At 53.0% G+C, this 21020-nt stretch overlaps 2 protein-coding genes across 2 annotated transcripts in view; one reads left to right on the forward strand and one right to left on the reverse strand.

Annotated features, from left to right (window-relative positions):
* The first annotated feature begins 2023 nt into the window (after nucleotides 1-2023).
* On the forward strand, nucleotides 2024-6123 carry LOC119977785 (collagen alpha-1(III) chain-like). Its single transcript, XM_038818993.1, has 2 exons — nucleotides 2024-2111; nucleotides 3773-6123. The coding sequence occupies exons 1-2, from the start codon at nucleotides 2024-2026 to the stop codon at nucleotides 6121-6123; spliced, it is 2439 nt and encodes an 812-aa protein (XP_038674921.1).
* A 284-nt stretch (nucleotides 6124-6407) lies between these two features.
* lamtor1 (late endosomal/lysosomal adaptor, MAPK and MTOR activator 1) overlaps nucleotides 6408-21020 on the reverse strand; it is a 40758-nt gene continuing 26145 nt past the window's right edge. The window contains exons 3-5 of the mRNA XM_038818071.1: nucleotides 18646-18723; nucleotides 9978-10101; nucleotides 6408-9396 (exon numbers count right to left, since the gene is read on the reverse strand). Coding sequence (XP_038673999.1) covers nucleotides 9304-9396; nucleotides 9978-10101; nucleotides 18646-18723 — 295 coding nt within the window. The 3' untranslated portion in view covers nucleotides 6408-9303. The remainder of the gene's footprint in view (nucleotides 9397-9977; nucleotides 10102-18645; nucleotides 18724-21020) is intronic.

The raw sequence follows: 21020 nt of genomic DNA on the forward strand, positions 1-21020 counted from the left end.
ATCAGATCGAAGCTCTGCAGTCCTGCCACGTCCAGCTGTGAATAGTGGTGGACAATTAAACATTTGTGGAGGAGACTCCACAAATATCCCCATCCTCAATTATGGAGGAGCCCAGCAGGTCAGTGCTAAAGACAAGGCTGAGGCATTCATAACAATCTGCAGCCAGAAGTGCCGAGTGGATGATCCATCTCGTTCTCCTCCGGAGGTCCCCAGCATCACAGATGTTAGTTTGCAGCCAATACAATTCACTCCATGTCATATCAAGAAGTGGCTGAAGGCACTGGAGAGGCGATCAGCCCTGACAACAATCCATAATAGGACTGAAGAGGTTCTCCAGAACTTGCCACACCCCTAGCCAAGCTGTTCCAGTACAGCTACAACACTGGCCTCTACCCGGCAACGTGGACCCAGGTGTGTCCTCTACACAAGAAACAGGACAAATCCAACCCAGCCAATTACCACCCTATCAGTCTACTCTCCATCATTAGCAAAATGATGGAATGAATCATAAACAGTGCTGACAGGGCAGCACGGTGGCCTAGTGGTTAGCACAACCGCCTCACGGCGCTGAGGTCCCAGGTTCGATCCCGGCTCTGGGTGACTGTCTGTGTGGAGTTTGCACATTCTCCCCGTGTCTGCGTGGGTTTCGCCCCCACAACCCAAAAATGTGCAGAGGAGGTGGATTGGCCAGGCTAAATTGCCCCTTAATTGGAAAAAATAATTGGGTAATCTAAATTTAAAAAAAAAATAAACTGCTGACAAGCAGCACTTACTCGGCAATAACCTGCTAACGGACGCTCAGTTTGGGTGCTGCCAGGGTCACTCAGCTCCTCACCTCATTACAGCCATGGTTCAAACATGGACAAAAGAGCTGAATGCCAGAGGTGAGGCGAGAGTGATTACCCTTGACATCAAAGAGCCCTAGCGAAACTGGAGTCAGTGGGAATCAGGAAAAAACTCTCCGCTGGTTGGAGTCATACCTGGCACAAAGGAAGATGGCTGTGGTGGTTGGAGGTCAATCATCTCAGCTCCAGGACATCACTGCAAGAGATCCTCAGGGTAGTGTCCTAGCCCCAACCATCTTCAGCTACTTCATCAATGACCTGCCTTCCATCATAAGGTCAGAAGTGGGGATGTTTGCGGATGACTGCACAATGTTCAGCACCATTTGCAACTCCTCAAGTAATGAAGCAGTCCATGTCCAAATGCAGCAAGACCTGGACAATATCCAGGCTTGGACAGAAAAGTGGCCAGTTACATTTGCACCACACATCAATGCCAGGCAATGACCATCTCCTACAAGCCAGGATCTAACTACCACCCCTGGACATTTAATGGCATTACCATCGCTGAACCCCCACAATCAACATCTTGGAGGGTTACCATTGATCAGAAACTGAACTGGACTAGCCATAATTAGTACTGTAGCTACCAGAGCAGATCAAAGGCTAGTATTACAATGGTGGGTAACTCGGCTCCTGACCCCCCCACCCCCCCAAAGCCTGTACACCATCTACAAGGTACAAGTCAGGAGTGTAATGAAAATTGCTTATTGTCACAAGACAACGTCAAATGAAGTTACTGTGAAAAGACCCTAGTCGCCACATTCCGGCGCCTGTTCGGGGAGGCTGGTAAGGGAATTGAACCCGCGCTGCTGGCCTTATTCTGCTTTTATAAACCAGCTGTTTAGCCCACTGTGCTAAACCAGCCCCCGAGTACAGCTTAAACAACACTCAAGAAGCTCAACACCATCCAGGACAAAGCAGCCCCGCTTGATTGCTTCCCCCTTCCACAAACATTCACTCCCTCCACCACTGATGAACATCAGCAGCTGTGTACACCATCTATAAGATGCACTGCAGTAACTCACCATGGCTCCTTAGACAGCAACTTCCAAAGCCACGACCACTACCATCAAGAAGTATACCTGGGAACCCAGGTATACTTCTCTGGGGGAATACCTACTTGCGGATATTTACTGGTCTCTTGGGGGGGGGGGGGGGGAAAGAGAGAATCACATAGGATGCTAAACATGCAGAAAAAGGAGATGGCATATGGGAGAGCAGGATTACCTCTAGCCCATCAGGAACCCAGCAGCAGGGATGCAGCAGGTATTTCAGAGTAAATAACTCCGCCCCCCCAAAGAACACCCAGCAGATACCTGGGAACCCCACCACCTGGAGGTTCCCTTCCAAGTCACTCACCACCCCGACTTGGAAATATATCACCGTTACTTCACTGTCACTGGGGCAACATCCTGGAACTCCCTTCCTAACAGCACAGTGGGTGTACCTACACCTCAGGGACTGCAGCGGTTCAAGAAGGCAGCTCACCACCACCTTCTGAAGGGCAACTAGGGATGGGCAAGAAATGTTGGCCTAACCAGCAATGCCCACATCCCATAAATTAATTTAAGAAAGACACAATTGGCCAAAGGGCCTCTTTTTGTGCTGTAAACTCAATGATATGAATACCACCCCACCACATTCCCTGCAACCTTTTCTCAGTAACGTCTCCTGGGAGAGTCGAAAACTCAGATTTGAAATACCCGAGGCCAAGTGAAGGGTAAAAGCAACCCGATGAACGATTGTACCTACTCACTGTAAGATACAAAGTGTCCCATCCATACACTGACCCAATGCTCTCTGGAAGGCATACAGTGAATCATTGCTCACCACATATCATTTGTTTTCCCTTTACAAATGATATTCCTGCCGTGTCCTGATGAGTGCAAGTCAAAAAGCTTCGACATGTCTTTTCCAACAATACTTTGAGTGGAGTCACTGTTGTAATGTTTGAAACGAGATGGTGAATTTGTACCCAGCAAGGTCCCACAAACTTTGGAGCAGGGTTCCCCCAGAGCCCAGCAGGCACCCGGGAGCAGGTTCGCCCTCCCCAAACAAGACCACAAACAACATGATAATGACCAGGTAATCTGTTTTTGTGATGTTGAATGAGGGATAAATATTGGCCCCAAGACGGTTGCGAAATCTTCTCATACCCTAATTCAAAACTGCATCATAGGATTATTTTTAGATATGTCTGAAAAGGTAGATTGGGGTCTGTGTATCTCATCTGCACAGCATCTCCCAACAACGCAGCTCTCTCTCTCAATACCGTGCTGCATTGTCAGACTGGTCTCCAAATCACAAGATTACGAGTTCAAAAATACTGGCACCCGACACACCTTCACAGGAATGACTAGAGTTCGCACCCAGTCTCAAGTGACCATGCTAATGTGAAGATTTTAAACAGCAGCAAATGTGTAAACAGTTATCTAAATGATTCAGTTACAGAAGTGTGGAAGTGAGTCTGTGTCTAATTTAAGATGTGGGGAGAGAATTACATAGGACGCTAAACATGCAGAAAAAGGAGATGGCATATGGGAGAGCAGGATTACCTCTAGCCCATCAGGAACCCAGGAGCAGGGATGCAGCAGGTATTTCAGAGTAAATAAAAATAACTCCGCCCCCCGCCCCCCCCCAAAGAGACCAGTAAATATCCACAAGTAGGTATTCCCACCTGAAGCCCAGCAGGTCCACAGGAGCAGAAATTCCCCGGAGCCCAGAGAATAGGCATCTCTCCAGAGCACAGCAGGTACCAGAGAGCAGGGATCTCCCTGGAGACCAGGAGGTAACCGGGAGCAGGATTCCCCTGGAACCCAGGAGCAGGGATCTCCCCAGAACTCAGCAGCTCGCCGAGAGCAGGTATCTCCCCAGAGCCCAGCGCGTATTCAGGAGTGATCACCCAGAACCCAGGTGTCCGGGAGCAGGGATTCCCCCCGGGAGCAGGGATTCCCCCAGAGCCCAGGAGCAGGGATTCCCCCAGAGCCCAGGAGCAGGGATTCCCCCAGGAGCAGGGATTCCCCCGGAGCAGGGATTTCCCCCAGAGCCCGGGGAGCAGGGATTCCCCCAGGAGCAGGGATTTCCCCCAGAGCCCGGGGAGCAGGGATTCCCCCAGGAGCAGGGATTTCCCCCAGAGCCCGGGGAGCAGGGATTCCCCCAGGAGCAGGGATTTCCCCCAGAGCCCGGGGAGCAGGGATTCCCCCAGGAGCAGGGATTTCCCCCAGAGCCCGGGGAGCAGGGATTCCCCCAGGAGCAGGGATTCCCCCGGGAGCAGGGATTCCCCCAGAGCCCGGGAGCAGGGACTCCCCCGGGAGCAGGGATTCCCCCAGAGCCCGGGAGCAGGGACTCCCCCGGGAGCAGGGATTCCCCCAGAGCCCGGGAGCAGGGACTCCCCCGGGAGCAGGGATTCCCCCAGAGCCCGGGAGCAGGGATTCCCCCAGAGCCCGGGAGCAGGGATTCCCCCAGAGCCCGGGAGCAGGGATTCCCCCAGAGCCCGGGAGCAGGGATTCCCCCAGAGCCCGGGAGCAGGGATTCCCCCAGAGCCCGGGAGCAGGGATTCCCCCAGAGCCCGGGAGCAGGGATTCCCCCAGAGCCCGGGAGCAGGGATTCCCCCAGAGCCCGGGAGCAGGGATTCCCCCAGAGCCCGGGAGCAGGGATTCCCCCAGAGCCCGGGAGCAGGGATTCCCCCAGAGCCCGGGAGCAGGGATTCCCCCAGAGCCCGGGATTCCCCCAGAGCCCGGGAGCAGGGATTCCCCCAGAGCCCGGGAGCAGGGATTCCCCCAGAGCCCGGGAGCAGGGATTCCCCCAGAGCCCGGGAGCAGGGATTCCCCCAGAGCCCGGGAGCAGGGATTCCCCCAGAGCCCGGGAGCAGGGATTCCCCCAGAGCCCGGGAGCAGGGATTCCCCCAGAGCCCGGGAGCAGGGATTCCCCCAGAGCCCGGGAGCAGGGATTCCCCCAGAGCCCGGGAGCAGGGATTCCCCCCGAGCCCGGGAGCAGGGATTCCCCCAGAGCCCGGGAGCAGGGATTCCCCCAGAGCCCGGGAGCAGGGATTCCCCCAGAGCCCGGGTGCAGGGATTCCCCCAGAGCCCGGGTGCAGGGATTCCCCCAGAGCCCGGGAGCAGGGATTCCCCCAGAGCCCGGAGCAGGGGTTCCCCCAGACCCCGGGAGCAGGGATTCCCCCAGAGCCCGGGAGCAGGGATTCCCCCAGAGCCCGGGAGCAGGGATTCCCCCAGAGCCCGGGAGCAGGGATTCCCCCAGAGCCCGGGAGCAGGGATTCCCCCAGAGCCCGGGAGCAGGGATTCCCCCAGAGCCCGGGAGCAGGGATTCCCCCAGAGCCCGGGAGCAGGGATTCCCCCAGAGCCCGGGAGCAGGGATTCCCCCAGAGCCCGGGAGCAGGGATTCCCCCAGAGCCCGGGAGCAGGGATTCCCCCAGAGCCCGGGAGCAGGGATTCCCCCAGAGCCCGGGAGCAAGTTATTCCCCCAGAGCCCGGGAGCAAGTTATTCCCCCAGAGCCCGGGAGCAGGGATTCCCCCGGGAGCAGGGATTCCCCCGGGAGCAGGGATTCCCCCGGGAGCAGGGATTCCCCCGGGAGCAGGGATTCCCCCGGGAGCAGGGATTCCCCCGGGAGCCGGGATTTCCCCCGGGAGCCGGGATTTCCCCCGGGAGCCGGGATTTCCCCCGGGAGCCGGGATTCCCCCCGGGAGCAGGGATTCCCCCCGGGAGCAGGGATTCCCCCAGGAGCCGGGATTCCCCCAGGAGCCGGGATTTCCCCCAGGAGCCGGGATTTCCCCCAGGAGCCGGGATTTCCCCCAGGAGCCGGGATTTCCCCCAGGAGCCGGGATTTCCCCCAGGAGCCGGGATTTCCCCCAGGAGCCGGGATTTCCCCCAGGAGCCGGGATTTCCCCCAGGAGCCGGGATTTCCCCCAGGAGCCGGGATTCCCCCAGGAGCAGGGATTCCCCCAGGAGCAGGGATTCCCCCAGGAGCAGGGATTCCCCCAGGAGCAGGGATTCCCCCAGGGGCAGGGATTCCCCCGGAACCCAGGAGCAGAGATTCCCCCAGAGCCCAGGAGCAGGGATTCCCCCCAGAGCCCAGGAGCAGGGATTCCCCCAGAGCCCAGGAGCAGGGATTCCCCCAGGAACAGGGATTTCCCCCAGAGCCCAGGAACAGGGACTCCCCCAGAGCCCAGGAACAGAGATTCCCCCAGAGCCCAGGAGCAGGGATTCCCCCAGAACCCAGCATGTACCCGGGCACAGGGATGTCTCAGAACCCAGCAGGTAACCAAGATGAGGGATTCCACCCCCCCCCCCCCCCCCCCCCCCCGGATGCCCAGCATGTACGCGGGAGGAGGGATCACCCAGAACCCAGCAGGCACCTGGGAGCAGGGATTCCCCGGGAACCCAGCAAGTGCCCAGGAGCAGGGATTCTCTCGGAGCCCAGCAGGTACCTTAGAGAATCCAAAATAAGTTAAAAAGCAAGCACGTTAAATGCACGTTTCCCACTCCAGCAGCATTAGATGGAATCTCTTTGCCAGCATGTACTGTGAACAGGGAGTCAAACTGGGATGTACTTTGAAAGTTTATTTACTTTTATTCCAGACAGGTTGAATTCAGCACATTTTTCTCAATATTCCAGCCATACCCAATTCACACTTCCATCTGTTAAATGAGTGTTCGGGTGACATTCTCCTTTCCCTCGTCCCACCTATCCACAGTTTCTCCTGCAAACTAGCTGTTTGGGGAGGGAGGTGTGATTCAGTTCCACAGGCTCTGTACCTCACTTCAGTGGTTGTTTAATGTACAAAGTGAGTGCCAACCACAGTCAATCCCAAACCCATCTTCACCCCGCACAGTCACCAGATAGGCACCAGGAAACATCCCAATACATGATTGTCCCCTAAGCTGCGAGAACAATTGTCCAAGTCCCATTGGCCACACCAGCTGCAGCTCCCGGAGGTACTACATCTCCTGAGAAACCCAACAGTCACAATTTTTATTTTCTTTAAAAGGAGGAAGAGACAGGCAATTATAAATGACAAGGTGTTTGCAAAAAGGGTTCACCAGGGGTTCTGCACAAGGTCAAATCGGATTTTATTCCCTAGTTTTTAAAAAAAAAAATCACACCATTCCATCATGAAATTGATTGAGATACCAGGAGATTTAACTGCATGACCCACTGTATTTCAGACTGGCAATAGCCACACCGTTAAACTGAACACAGGCAGAGAACAAAACATGCCCAAAACACTTGATACGGACAGACCTGTGGAGGTCAGTTAAACGACAATCGAGTTCCTCAGTTAGAGGAAACAGATTAAAAGGCTGGAAATTAAAAGGAAGGCTGAGAATATGGAGTGTGTCAGGTTCAGGAGAGAGAGAGAAAACAACCTTTAGCAAAAATCTGTCACTTGAATCTGCATACATCTAAACTGTTAACCCAATTCTACAACTGCATTCGATCCTGCAGGAAGTGACAAAGTAGAGGCAGAGTTAATTCAAACAGCTTTCAGCCCGTACCTTGGCATGGATTTTTTAAAAAGACATGGTCACTCCAGCGAAGAGGCTGGAACTTCACACTCCCTCCCCACCCTCACTGCCAGCTGTTTCAGAGAGCTGACAGTATCTGTGAAATAGTAACAGTGCAACCAAAATCATACACACAAAACCCAGGGAAAAGCTGTGTCACCAACAGTTTGGATCCCATGTCAACTGCTGAGGAAAATGCTGGATTTTCAACCAGTCTGTGGAAATCAAAGGGGAAAATTAAAATCAAAACAATTTGTACTCAGTGATCAGGTGTACATCGTGAAATAGGAAGTGCTGAGTAAATAGGATAGGGGACAAAGTATTTAGGTACTGGTACAAATCCCATTCAGTGGCTCGTTATCGGGGGGGGGGGGGGGGGGGGGGGGGGGATGAGATTTGGAAATGAGAAACAAGAAACATCAATCAATTTAATTCTCTATTCTTCTTCTCCATGTATTGAGATTTCCTTCCACTCAAATTCTGATAATGGATTGAAATAACTCAGACAGGGGATAAATACAGTAAATTAAACCAAACCCTTTCCAGAGCAGTGGATAGAGACACAACAAAGTCCAGTTTCTGGATCGCAGAAAAGATCCCCCTCCAACTAAATGAAAAATGAATGTTAAAATGATAACAGATAGGAAAGGGAACCTCAAATCTCTCGGCTACCAAGCAGATGTGTTGTGGGGGGTTGAACATACGCCACTGTATCAGGATATTTTAAAACTCTGAGCCCAAGACAATTTATGGTCATTTTATCAAATTCAGATTCACAGCTAATTAGTGACTAAGTGAGATTATGTGATTGAGGAATGTGGTCTTCACACACAGATTTGTATAGAGTGTTCTGCATCCACATCTATGCCAGTTACTGCTACCGGGACTTTAGGGAGGACAAACAATTGCAGGTGAGTAACTAATTCCACCTTCAGAGCAATGCTAGCAGTTCAGCTTTCGCGATCCTGCCGAGATGACTTTGCAAAGCTCTGGGATGAGGTTTAGGTGGCGATAAATTAACAGAACATGTTCATTATGGAAACCGCTGCCCACTAACCAATACCATCTCTGTACAATTCTGCCCCTCCCAAGGTATGTGCAGTGGCCCCTGGCAGAGGGGGGGGGGGGGGGGGGGGGGGCTCACAAATGTGCAATTCAATTTCCATTACTTACCCCACGTCCAAACCAAAATAAATAGAATAGCAGGCACCCTGGGCAGTGCTGGGGCAATTTACACTAACTGACAACCATTGCATTCAAACGTGTCCCCAACACACTGTTTCCTTTGAGCAACCGAGGAAGAGGAGGGGTGGTAATAGCAGACAGGTTAACTTGAGTGCTAAGACTGTGTCAGTACAGCAACAACCCGCAGCAGCTCAACAACCCGATCACGACAACACTCAGAACCTGCTCACACTCCAGAGACAGACCATTAAAAAATGAAAATTAACGACAAACATAGTCAAGGGTCTCTTTCCAGAAACACAATTAGAAATTAAATAAAGTAGAAGCTAAACACAGGGAATAAATGGATATCTCATGACAGAAGGATGTGTCTCTGGGAGCAACAAATGTTAATTTTGTCAGGCATAATATTTAATAAAATAAATTCCCACTATCGCTCAGGGTAAATAATGTACAGTTAGTTGCTAAATAGGGGAAAACAAATGAAAGTGTTTAAAAGCAGGTGAAGTATGTTTCACAAAGTCTCCCAGGTCATAAACCACCTAAAGCTTTAACTCAAAAAAAAAAACACATGGCAATCTAGAAAAATCAAATCAGGTAAATATACAGCACAAGAAGCTTAATTTAAAAAATAGGCGTGATTTACGGGAGCAGACACCCACTGGCATGGAGGTGTCTCTACATCTCTCTGTGGATAGTTAGTCCCAATGTTAAAGTCTTCGGAGAATGGGTTCCGATGCAGGTGGAGGGGTCAGGGAATCGCAAACTGCACTACAAGTTCTTCCTTGGCATCCACTTTGATCTGGGAAAGAGCACTTGATGCGTAAGCAGCGATTTTAGTGACCTGAGACAAGAGAAACAAACACTGTTGAACATATCCACAAACGCCTCCATCCAGATTTTATTTTGAAAATAGAAACAGGCTGTACAAGTGGCATAAATCCCAGGCAGAATGGAGATGATTGGTCAATTCACTCCTTGACCAACTGCAAAAAGTGACAGACTAATTTTAACACATCAACAGCACTGGCCTTAGCCATCCTCCCCCCCTCCCCTTTCCCAGGCTCGGCCCTCCTCCATTCCTTCCCCTTCCAGCTCAGTCACCGTCCCCCCCCGCCCCCGGCCATCCTCCACAACACCCGCCATCAGCCAAAAAAACAGCCCTCAGCTATTCCAAGTGCACAAAGATCATCACTTGTCCATTAAATCATTCCATTGAGGAAGAACAAGTCACCCAATCTCTCTCCAGCCCACCCAGTGCCCAGTAGGAGACAGCGGCTCCTCTGCAAACCTCGGCCACCCGCTGGTGTCTCAACATTATTTTACAGCCAGGAATTGAAAGGGTTAGTAGATTAAGATAACCAACCTACTAGTCATCTCCCAACACCTTGCCACTGGTGCCAAGGAGAGAGCAGTACCACATACCTGCTGGATGTCTGAAGGGGGCACGGGTTCACTGGCCAATACTTGGTGTGGTTGGCTGGTCAACGTTGGCAGGGAAGTGACCCGCTTGCATTGCGTCGAACCGCTGATCATTGCTAACCTCGTGCTGATGAAAAGAACCAAGGCACAACGTTACAACCCATCTCAGCATAGAGCCACCCATAACCTTGTGACCCATTCTCCCATCGTGTATGCATTCAATTCCTTTGAGAAAGTTACTATTGAATCTGCTTCAACTGCCTTTAAGGCAGTGTGTTCCAGATCATAACCCGTTACATTCAAAATAAAAGCCCCATTCTTCTGATTATTTAGCCAATTCCAGTCATTAGGCAGGCCACAGTGAAAAATCAGTATTCTGGAGTTTAAATAACTTTTCTTTAAAAACTCGTGGGATATGGGTTTTACTGATTAGATCAGCATTTATTGCCGATCCCTAATTGCTGTTGAAAAGGTGATGATGAGCTGCCTTCTTGAACCGCTGGAGTCCAAGTGGCGATGGAGTAAGTACGATAGGCAGAAATGATCTTGGATTGGAAGACGCAGAGGTAAGAGATGCCAAGAGGAAGATGGCACTGGTGGGAGTAGTCTATAGGCCCTCTAACATTAGTTGCACTGTAGAATAGAGAATAAATCAGGAGATAATAAAGGCATGTAAATAAAGGCATACTGGGTGACTTTAACCTTTATGTAGATGAGGAAAACCAAATTGGCAGAGGTAGCTATGGGGACGAATTCGGGAGTATACGGAGCAGTTTCCTGCTATTTTGGATTTGGTAATGTGCAATGAGGCAGGTTTAATAAAATATCTCAGAGTAAAAGATCCCCGAGGAAGCAGTAACCATAACATGGTAGAGTTTAGCATTCAATTTGAGAGTGATAAACTTGGGTCAGAAACAAATGAGCTAAATTTAAATAAGGGTAATTATAGAAATGAGGGCAGAGTTGGCTGGAGTGGACTGGCGAAGGAGTTTAGCAGGAAAGATGGTTGATCAGCAGTGGCAAACGTTTAAGAAAATAGTTCATGACTCTCAACAAAATATATCCCAGTGAGGTGGCACAAGGGGCGGCACAGTGGTTAGCAATCTTGCCTCACAGCTCCAGGCTCCCGGGATCAATTCCGTCCTGAGTGGAGTTCGCACTTTCCCACCATGTCTGCGTGGGTTTCCTCCGGATGCTCCGGTTTCCTCCCACAGTCCAAAGATGTGCAGGTTGGGTGGATTGGCCATGCTAAAATTTCCCCTTAGAGCAGTGTTCTTCAAAGTCAGGGGCGCAACCCGCGGGTGTTGGGAGGGTCGCGGAGCCGTTGTCCGCGGCGCTCCTGATAACGCAAATCCACGCGCAGCAGCCGGCTTTTCATAACACCGGCTGAAAGCGGCCGCGAACATGTTAAAAAAAAAATTTGCCGCATGGGCATTCCGCAAACATGTAAAAAAATTTTGGCCGCACTGCGTGTGTGCCCAATTTGCAGTGTGGCCGCTATTTTTTTTTTTTTGAAACGGTTGCAGCTTTGTTTTACAAGTTCTGTAGTGGTTTTCATTCATTTATTTTATTATTTTTTTTTACAAGTTCGGGGGGGGGGGGGGTTTATTTGATAAAATTTTACAGGAAAAAAATTTTGAACTTTGGACAGATGGAGACTCCATACTTTCCGACACCGGAAGGCTTCACCTTCATCCAACAGGTTCCATTGGAGGAGCGTGTACGAGGACCAAAGGGACCTAAAACCATTTCCTCCATTTTTGTCAGCAGCAAACAAGGTAAGAGAAGATGGTGGGTCGCTCAGGTCGGCCGGCGTGGGCCCCGAAGGTTGGCCGGTTGGTAAAAATGGGTCCCCAGAAAAAAAGTTTGAGGTACACTGCGTTAGAGTCCAATAAAGGTTAGGTGTGGTTACTGGGTTACCGGGATAGGGTGGAGGTGTGGGCTAAGTAGGTTGCTCTTTCCAAGGGCCGGTGCAGTCTCGATGGGCCAAATGGCCACCTTCTGCACAGTAAATTCTATGGTTCTAGGTCGGCAGCATGGTGCCGCAGTGGTTAGCACTGCTGCTTCACAACGACAAGTATCCAGGTTCGATCCCGACCCCGGGTCATTGTCCGTGTCGAGTTTGCACATTTTCCCCTTGCCCACGTGGGTCTCACCCCCACAACCCAAAGATGTGCAGGGTAGGTGGATTGGCCACGCTAAATTGCCCTTTAATTGGGAAAAAATAATTGGGTACTCTGAATTAATTTTTTAAAAAGATCAGTGACAAACCAGAGGACTGGGAACATTTAAATCAACAGAAGATGATCAAAAAATTAAGATAAACTATGAGGATAAACTAGCAATAGAAAAACAGACAGAAAGAGCCTCTTTAAATATATAAAAGAGAGCGAGGATAAGTGAACATTAGGCCACTTAGCAAATGAGACTGGGGAAATTATAATGGGGAACCAGAAAATGGCATAGGAGTTAAAAAAATATTTTGTGGCAGCATTCACGGTGGAAGACATTTAATAACATCCCAAAAATAAAATAAAGGGGGTGGGGGGAATAAATACAATAATGAAGCTACTGGGGCTAAAGGGACATCCCCTCGATCTGATGGATGGAATCCCGGATATTTAAGGAAGTAGCTACAGATATAGTGGGTGCACTGGTAGAAATCTTCCAAGAGTCCTTAAATTCTGGAAAAGCCCCAGAAGATTAGAAAACTGCCAATGTAGCACCTTTATTCAAAAAAAAGGAGGAGATAAAAAAAAACAGCTAGAGACCAGTTAGCTTCTGTCATTGGGAAAATATAAAGGATGGAATAGCAGGGCATTTAGAGTCAGCATGGCTTAATGAAGGGGAAATCATGTCTGACAAATGTATTATAATTCTGTGGTAACGAGCAGAGTAGATGAAGGGGAATATAACTGGATTTCCAATAAGGTGCCACACAAAAGGCTGCTCAAGATAAGAGCCCATGGCGTTGGGGGGTAATATATTAGAATGGGTAGAGGATTGGCTAACTGGTAGAAGACAGAGTTGGGATAGGAGGGGCATTTTCAACATGGCAATCTGTAACTAGTGCCACAGGACCTGTGCTGGGACCACAATTATTTACTATTGTTATTTTCTTGGATGAAAGAAGAGAAAGTCCTATTCCCAAGTTCGTGAATAACACAAAAATAGGCGAGAAGGCAAGTGGTAAGGATAACAAAGAGTCTACAGAGAAATATAGGTTAGGTGAGTGGGCAAAGATGTGGCAGACGGAATATAATGTAGGGAAATGTGAAGTTGTGCCCTTTGGTAGGAAGAATAAAGGAGCTGAATATTATTTAAATGGAGACAGACTGCAGAAAACCGCAGCATAGAGGGATCTGGGGTCCTCATGTATAAATCACACAAAGCGAGCCTGCAGGTTCAGAAGTTAATTGGGAAGGCAAATGGAAGCTGGTCTTTATTTCAAAAGAAATGGAGTTTAAAAATAGGGAAATCTTGCTGAAACTATAAAGAGCACCAGTTAGACCATACCTGGAATTTTTAGCTAAGGGAATATATACCGGCATTGGAGGCTGTCCAGAAAAGGTTCACTCGGCTAATCCCAGGTGTGGAGGGATTTTCTTATGAGGAGAGGTAGAGTTGGTTGGGCCAGTACTCATTGGAGTTTGAAAGAATGAGACATGACCTTATTGAGTCATTTCAGATTCTCAGGGGACTTGACAGGGTAAATGCAGAGAGAATGTTTCCCTTTGTGGGAGATTCTAGTTCCAGAGGGCATCATCTCAGAGGAAGGGGTCACCTGTACTGCCCCGCTCGATCCCCTCACCTGTACTGCCCCGCTCGATCCCCTCACCTGTACTGCCGTGCTCGATCCCCTCACCTGTACTGCCGCGCTCGATCCCCTCACCTGTACTGCCGCGCTCGATCCCCTCACCTGTACTGCCGCGCTCGATCCCCTCACCTGTACTGCCGCGCTCGATCCCCTCACCTGTACTGCCGCGCTCGATCCCCGCACCTGTACTGCCGCGCTCGATCCCCGCACCTGTACTGCCGCGCTCGATCCCCTCACCTGTACTGCCGCGCTCGATCCCCTCAGCTGTACTGCCGCGCTCGATCCCCTCACCTGTACTGCCGCGCTCGATCCCCTCACCTGTACTGCCGCGCTCGATCCCCTCACCTGTACTGCCGCGCTCGATCCCCTCACCTGTACTGCCGCGCTCGATCCCCTCACCTGTACTGCGGCGCTCGATCCCCTCACCTGTACTGCCGCGCTCGATCCCCGCACCTGTACTGCCGCGCTCGATCCCCTCACCTGTACTGCCGCGCTCGATCCCCTCAGCTGTACTGCCGCACACTGACAGTCAGGGACCTATACACGGACGACAGGATCGCAACACTGGACGAACTGACAGAGAAATTTCAGCTAGCTGGGGGGAACGAGCTACGGTACCTGCAGCTCAAAAACTTCCTACGAAAGGAGACAAGGACGTACCCACAACCGCCACGACAGACACTACTGGAAGACCTACTGGACGCAAGTATCCTAGAGAAAGGGAACTGTAGTGACATGTATGACCGACTGGTAGATAGGGACGACACCGTACTGGACGCAACAAGAAGGAAATGGGAGGACGACCTGGGGATGGAGATGGGGTGGGGACTCTGGAGCGAAGCACGGCATAGGGTCAACTCCACCTCCACGTGCGCAAGGCTCAGCCTGACGCAACTAAAAGTGGGACATAGAGCCCACTTCACGAGAAACCGTATGAGTAGGTTCTTCCCGGAGGTGGAGGACAAATGTGAGCGGTGCCAGAGAGGCCCGGCCAACCACGCCCACATGTTCTGGTCTTGCCCCAGACTTGTGGAGTACTGGACAGCCTTCTTCGAGGCTATGTCCAAAGTGGTGGGGGTGAGGGTGGAGCCATGCCCGATAGTGGCGGTCTTCGGCGTTTCAGACCAGCCAGATCTATTCCTGGGGAGGAGGGCGGACGCCCTTACCTTTGCCTCCCTGATTGCCCGCCGTAGAATCCTGTTTGGCTGGCGGTCAGCAGCACCACCCAGAGCTGCAGACTGGCTGTCCGACCTCTCGGAATCTCTCCAAATGGAGAAAATCAAATTCGCCATCCGAGGGTCGGACGACGGCTTCCACAGAACGTGGGAGCCATTCATGCAACTGTTCCGGGACCTGTTTGTGGCCAACGTACATGAGGAAGAATAGTCGGGTGGCCAAGAACCAGGGGAAAATGGACGGGAATCGGGGGAAGGTAGCCGGGGTGGGGGGGGGGGGGGGGTTACGGGCTTGGTATGGGGGTTTGATGGCAAGCCAAGGCCCAAAACCAAACTGTAAATAAATGCCTATAAACATGTGCCTCGGCCATATTGGGGAATGTAAAATATGTATGCTGGCTAAAGGGGGCGGCCACAATTATTGTTATGAAGATGCTTACCTGTAAATATTCATGTTAAATTTTTGTGTTTTCCTTTTTTTTTTCTCTCTCTCTAATAACTTGTAATTTGTCATATATAAAATATGAAAACTCAATAAAAAAACATTTATAAAAAAAAGCTGTACTGCCGCGCTCGATCCCCTCAGCTGTACTGCCGCGCTCGATCCCCTCACCTGTACTGCCGAGCTCGATCCCCTCAGCTGTACTGCCCCGCTCGATCCCCTCACCTGTACTGCCGCGCTCGATCCCCTCACCTGTACTGCGGCGCTCGATCCCCTCACCTGTACTGCGGCGCTCGATCCCCTCACCTGTACTGCCGCGCTCGATCCCCTCACCTGTACTGCCCCGCTCGATCCCCTCACCTGTACTGCCGAGCTCGATCCCCTCAGCTGTATTCCGCGCTCGATCCCCTCACCTGTACTGCCGCGCTCGATCCCCTCACCTGTACTGCCGCGCTCGATCCCCTCACCTGTACTGCCGCGCTCGATCCCCTCAGCTGCACTGCCGCGCTCGATCCCCTCACCTGTACTGCCCCGCTCGATCCCCTCACCTGTACTGCCGAGCTCGATCCCCTCACCTGTACTGCCGCGCTCGATCCCCTCACCTGTACTGCCCCGCTCGATCCCCTCACCTGTACTGCCGCGCTCGATCCCCTCACCTGTACTGCCGAGCTCGATCCCCTCAGCTGTATTCCGCGCTCGATCCCCTCACCTGTACTGCCCCGCTCGATCCCCTCACCTGTACTGCCCCGCTCGATCCCCTCACCTGTACTGCCGCGCTCGATCCCCTCACCTGTACTGCCACGCTCGATCCCCTCACCTGTACTGCCCCGCTCGATCCCCTCAGCTGTACTGCCGCGCTCGATCCCCTCACCTGTACTGCCGAGCTCGATCCCCTCAGCTGTACTGCCCCGCTCGATCCCCTCACCTGTACTGCCGCGCTCGATCCCCTCACCTGTACTGCGGCGCTCGATCCCCTCACCTGTACTGCGGCGCTCGATCCCCTCACCTGTACTGCCGCGCTCGATCCCCTCACCTGTACTGCCGCGCTCGATCCCCTCACCTGTACTGCCCCGCTCGATCCCCTCACCTGTACTGCCGCGCTCGATCCCCTCACCTGTACTGCCGCGCTCGATCCCCTCACCTGTACTGCCGCGCTCGATCCCCGCACCTGTACTGCCCCGCTCGATCCCCTCACCTGTACTGCCCCGCTCGATCCCCTCACCTGTACTGCCCCGCTCGATCCCCTCACCTGTACTGCCGCGCTCGATCCCCTCAGCTGCACTGCCGCGCTCGATCCCCTCACCTGTACTGCCCCGCTCGATCCCCTCACCTGTACTGCCGAGCTCGATCCCCTCACCTGTACTGCCGCGCTCGATCCCCTCACCTGTACTGCCGCGCTCGATCCCCTCACCTGTACTGCCCCGCTCGATCCCCTCACCTGTACTGCCGCGCTCGATCCCCTCACCTGTACTGCCGCGCTCGATCCCCTCACCTGTACTGCCCCGCTCGATCCCCTCACCTGTACTGCCGCGCTCGATCCCCTCACCTGTACTGCCGAGCTCGATCCCCTCAGCTGTATTCCGCGCTCGATCCCCTCACCTGTACTGCCCCGCTCGATCCCCTCACCTGTACTGCCCCGCTCGATCCCCTCACCTGTACTGCCGCGCTCGATCCCCTCACCTGTACTGCCACGCTCGATCCCCTCACCTGTACTGCCCCGCTCGATCCCCTCACCTGTACTGCAGCGCTCGATCCCCTCACCTGTACTGCCGCGCTCGATCCCCTCACCTGTACTGCCGCGCTCGATCCCCTCACCTGTACTGCCGCGCTCGATCCCCTCACCTGTACTGCCGCGCTCGATCCCCTCACCTGTACTGCCGCGCTCGATCCCCTCACCTGTACTGCCCCGCTCGATCCCCTCACCTGTACTGCCCGCTCGATCCCCTCACCTGTACTGCCGCGCTCGATCCCCTCACCTGTACTGCCGCGCTCGATCCCCTCACCTGTACTGCCCTGCTCGATCCCCTCACCTGTACTGCCGCGCTCAATCCCCTCACCTGTACTGCCCCGCTCGATCCCCTCACCTGTACTGCCCCGCTCGATCCCCTCACCTGTACTGCCCGCTCGATCCCCTCACCTGTACTGCCCGCTCGATCCCCTCACCTGTACTGCCGCGCTCGATCCCCTCACCTGTACTGCCCCGCTCGATCCCCTCACCTGTACTGCCCCGCTCGATCCCCTCACCTGTACTGCCGCGCTCGATCCCCTCACCTGTACTGCCGCGCTCGATCCCCTCACCTGTACTGCCCCGCTCGATCCCCTCACCTGTACTGCAGCGCTCGATCCCTCACCTGTACTGCCGCGCTCGATCCCCTCACCTGTACTGCCGCGCTCGATCCCCTCACCTGTACTGCCGCGCTCGATCCCCTCACCTGTACTGCCGCGCTCGATCCCCTCACCTGTACTGCCCGCTCGATCCCCTCACCTGTACTGCCCCGCTCGATCCCCTCACCTGTACTGCCGCGCTCGATCCCCTCACCTGTACTGCCCTGCTCGATACCCTCACCTGTACTGCCCGCTCGATCCCCTCACCTGTACTGCCCCGCTCGATCCCCTCACCTGTACTGCCCCGCTCGATCCCCTCACCTGTACTGCCCCGCTCGATCCCCTCACCTGTACTGCCGCGCTCGATCCCCTCACCTGTACTGCCCTGCTCGATCCCCTCACCTGTACTGCCGCGCTCAATCCCCTCACCTGTACTGCCCCGCTCGATCCCCTCACCTGTACTGCCCCGCTCGATCCCCTCACCTGTACTGCCCGCTCGATCCCCTCACCTGTACTGCCCGCTCGATCCCCTCACCTGTACTGCCCCGCTCGATCCCCTCACCTGTACTGCAGCGCTCTATCCCCTCACCTGTACTGCCGCGCTCGATCCCCTCACCTGTACTGCCGCGCTCGATCCCCTCACCTGTACTGCCGCGCTCGATCCCCTCACCTGTACTGCCGCGCTCGATCCCCTCACCTGTACTGCCGCGCTCGATCCCCTCACCTGTACTGCCGCGCTCGATCCCATCACCTGTACTGCCGCGCTCGATCCCATCACCTGTACTGCCGCGCTCGATCCCCTCACCTGTACTGCCCGCTCGATCCCCTCACTTGTACTGCTGCGTGCGATCTCCTCACCTGTACTGCCGCACTCGATCCCCTCACCTGTACTGCCGCGCTCGATCCCCTCACCTGTACTGCCGCGCTCGATCCATGTACTCGTGCTGCTCCATGCTCTGTGAATCTGCGGCTGACACATCGATGATGTTACTGGGGATGGAAGGACAATCACGTTAGTGAGCTGCAGCAGGGGCCAGTGGGATATGTTTTTCTAACCCAACATGCCTAGAGTGCCTCGTCTGGTCAACCGGCTCTCAGTCAGCTTCACGAGTGGCGAGAGCAGCAGTGTCGCAAGCGGGCAGCTTCAGCCACAACAGCAAATCAGACACAAAAAACACACACAGGAAGAGACCAACTGGTCCCAACCAAACACTGCAGTTTCAGAGGTCCTTTAACACCCTTCTCCCTACCAGCTCACACACTGCCCACACATCCTTTTGAGAGGCCAAACAGACTGAAAATAAATTGGACAAATGCCCCCGAAATCCTAAAGACATCCAAGCCTCAGAGTAAATTACATTGGATCATACAACACAGGCCATTTGACCCAACTAGTCCATGCTGGTGTATATGCTCCATCCGAGCCTTCGCCCAGTGTAGCGAATACCATCAGAGTAACCTTATACTGTATTCCTTTCTCCCTCATCTGCTGAGCTTCCCCCGATGCATCCAATCTATCTGTCTCAATCACCCTTTGTGGTGAGTTCCACATTCTTCCAACTCTCTGGGTAACAAAAAATGCTCCCCCTCAACTCCCACTTTTATTAATTTATTATTGACAACAACAACAACAAGGGCAGCAGGGTGGTACAGCGGTTAGCACTGCTGCCTCAGCACCAGGGTGGCATGGTGGTACAGTGGTTAATAATAATAATCACTTATTGTCACAAGTACAAAGAACAAAGAAAAGTACAGCACAGGAACAGGCCCTTCGGCCCTCCAAGCCCGTGCCGACCATGCAGCCTGTCTTCACAGCGCCAGGGTCCCAGGTTCGATTCCCCGCTGGGTCACTGTCTGTGTGGAGTTTGCATGTTCTCCCCGTGTCTGCGTGGGTTTCCTCCGGGTGCTCCGGTTTCCTCCCACAGTCCAAAGACGTGCAGGTTAGGTGGATTGGCTATGCTAAATTGCCCTTAGTGATCAAAAAGGTTAGGAGGGGTTATTGGATTATGGGGATAGGGTGGATGTAAAGGGACTAAGTGGGTCGGTGCTGACTCGATGGGCCGAATGGCCTCCTTCTGCACTATATGCTCTATGTTCTAAACTAAAATCTTCTACACTTCATGGGTCCGTATCCCTCTATTCCCAACATTATTCTTGTATTTGTCAAGATGCCCCTTAAATGTCACTATCGTCCCTGCTTCCAGCACCTCCTCCGGCAGCGAGTTCCAGGCACCCACTACCCTCTGTGTAAAAAAATACTCGCCTCGTAAATCTCCTCTAAACCTTGCCCCTCGCACCTTAAACCTATGCCTCCAAGTAATTGACCCCTCTACACTGGGGAAAAGTCTCCGACTGTCCACTCTGTCTATGCCCCTCATAATTTTGTAGTCCTCTATCAGGTCACCCCTCAACCTCCGTCATTACAGTGAGAACAAACCGAGTTTATTCAACCGTTCCTCATAGCTAATGCCCTCCATACCAGGCAACATCCTGGTACATTTCTTCTGCACCCTCTCTAAAGCCTCCACATCCTTCTGGTAGTGTGGCGACCAGAATTAAACACTATACTCCAAACGTGGCCTAACTAAGGTTCTACACAGCTGCAACACGACTTGCCAATTCTTATACTCAATGCCCCGGCCAATGAAGGCAAGCATGCCGTATGCCTTCTTGACTACCTTCTCCACCTGTGTTGCCCCTTTCAGTGACCTGTGGACCTGTACACCTAGATCGCTCTGACTTTCAATACTCTTCATATTTTTTTTTAATAAACAATTTTATTGAGGTAGTTTTTGGCTTTATAAACAGTTACAGACATCATCAGAAAGGAAGCAAAAAAGGCAAAAATGTGCAAACGTCCACGTACTTTCAATACTTCCATCGTACCGTATTGCACAAGCCCGCTCCCCTCCCACCCGTACTACCCGCCATATTTTCCCTCCTACTCTACTCTACCCTACCCCCCCCACCCCCCTGCTGACGCTCACTCTCCCGCAAAGAAGTCAATAAATGGTTGCCACCTCGGGGTGAACCCCAGTACAGATCCCCTCAAGGCGAACTTAATTTTTTCCATCCCCAGGAAACTTGACATGTCCGCAAGCCACCACTCAGTCTTCGGGGGCTTTGAGTCCCTCCACGCCAATAATATTCGTCGCCGGGCTATCAGGGAAGCAAAGGCCAGCACATCGGCCGCTTTCTCCCCCTGGACGCCCGGGTCTTCCGAAACCCCAAAAATTGCCACCCCTGGACTCATCACCACCCTTGTTTTTAGCACCTGGGACATGACC

The sequence above is a fragment of the Scyliorhinus canicula genome, chromosome 14 (assembly GCF_902713615.1).
Source record: "Scyliorhinus canicula chromosome 14, sScyCan1.1, whole genome shotgun sequence".
NCBI classification, from domain to species: Eukaryota; Metazoa; Chordata; class Chondrichthyes; order Carcharhiniformes; family Scyliorhinidae; genus Scyliorhinus; species Scyliorhinus canicula.

Excerpts from the sequence above, each read along its gene's own strand:
- LOC119977785 (XM_038818993.1), top strand. The coding sequence starts at position 2,024 with ATGCTAAACATGCAGAAAAAGGAGATGGCATATGGGAGAGCAGGATTA. Across the intron at positions 2,112-3,772 it reads CAGCAGCAGGGATGCAGCAG|GGATTCCCCCCGGGAGCAGG; the intron begins GTATTTCAGAGT and ends GTCCGGGAGCAG.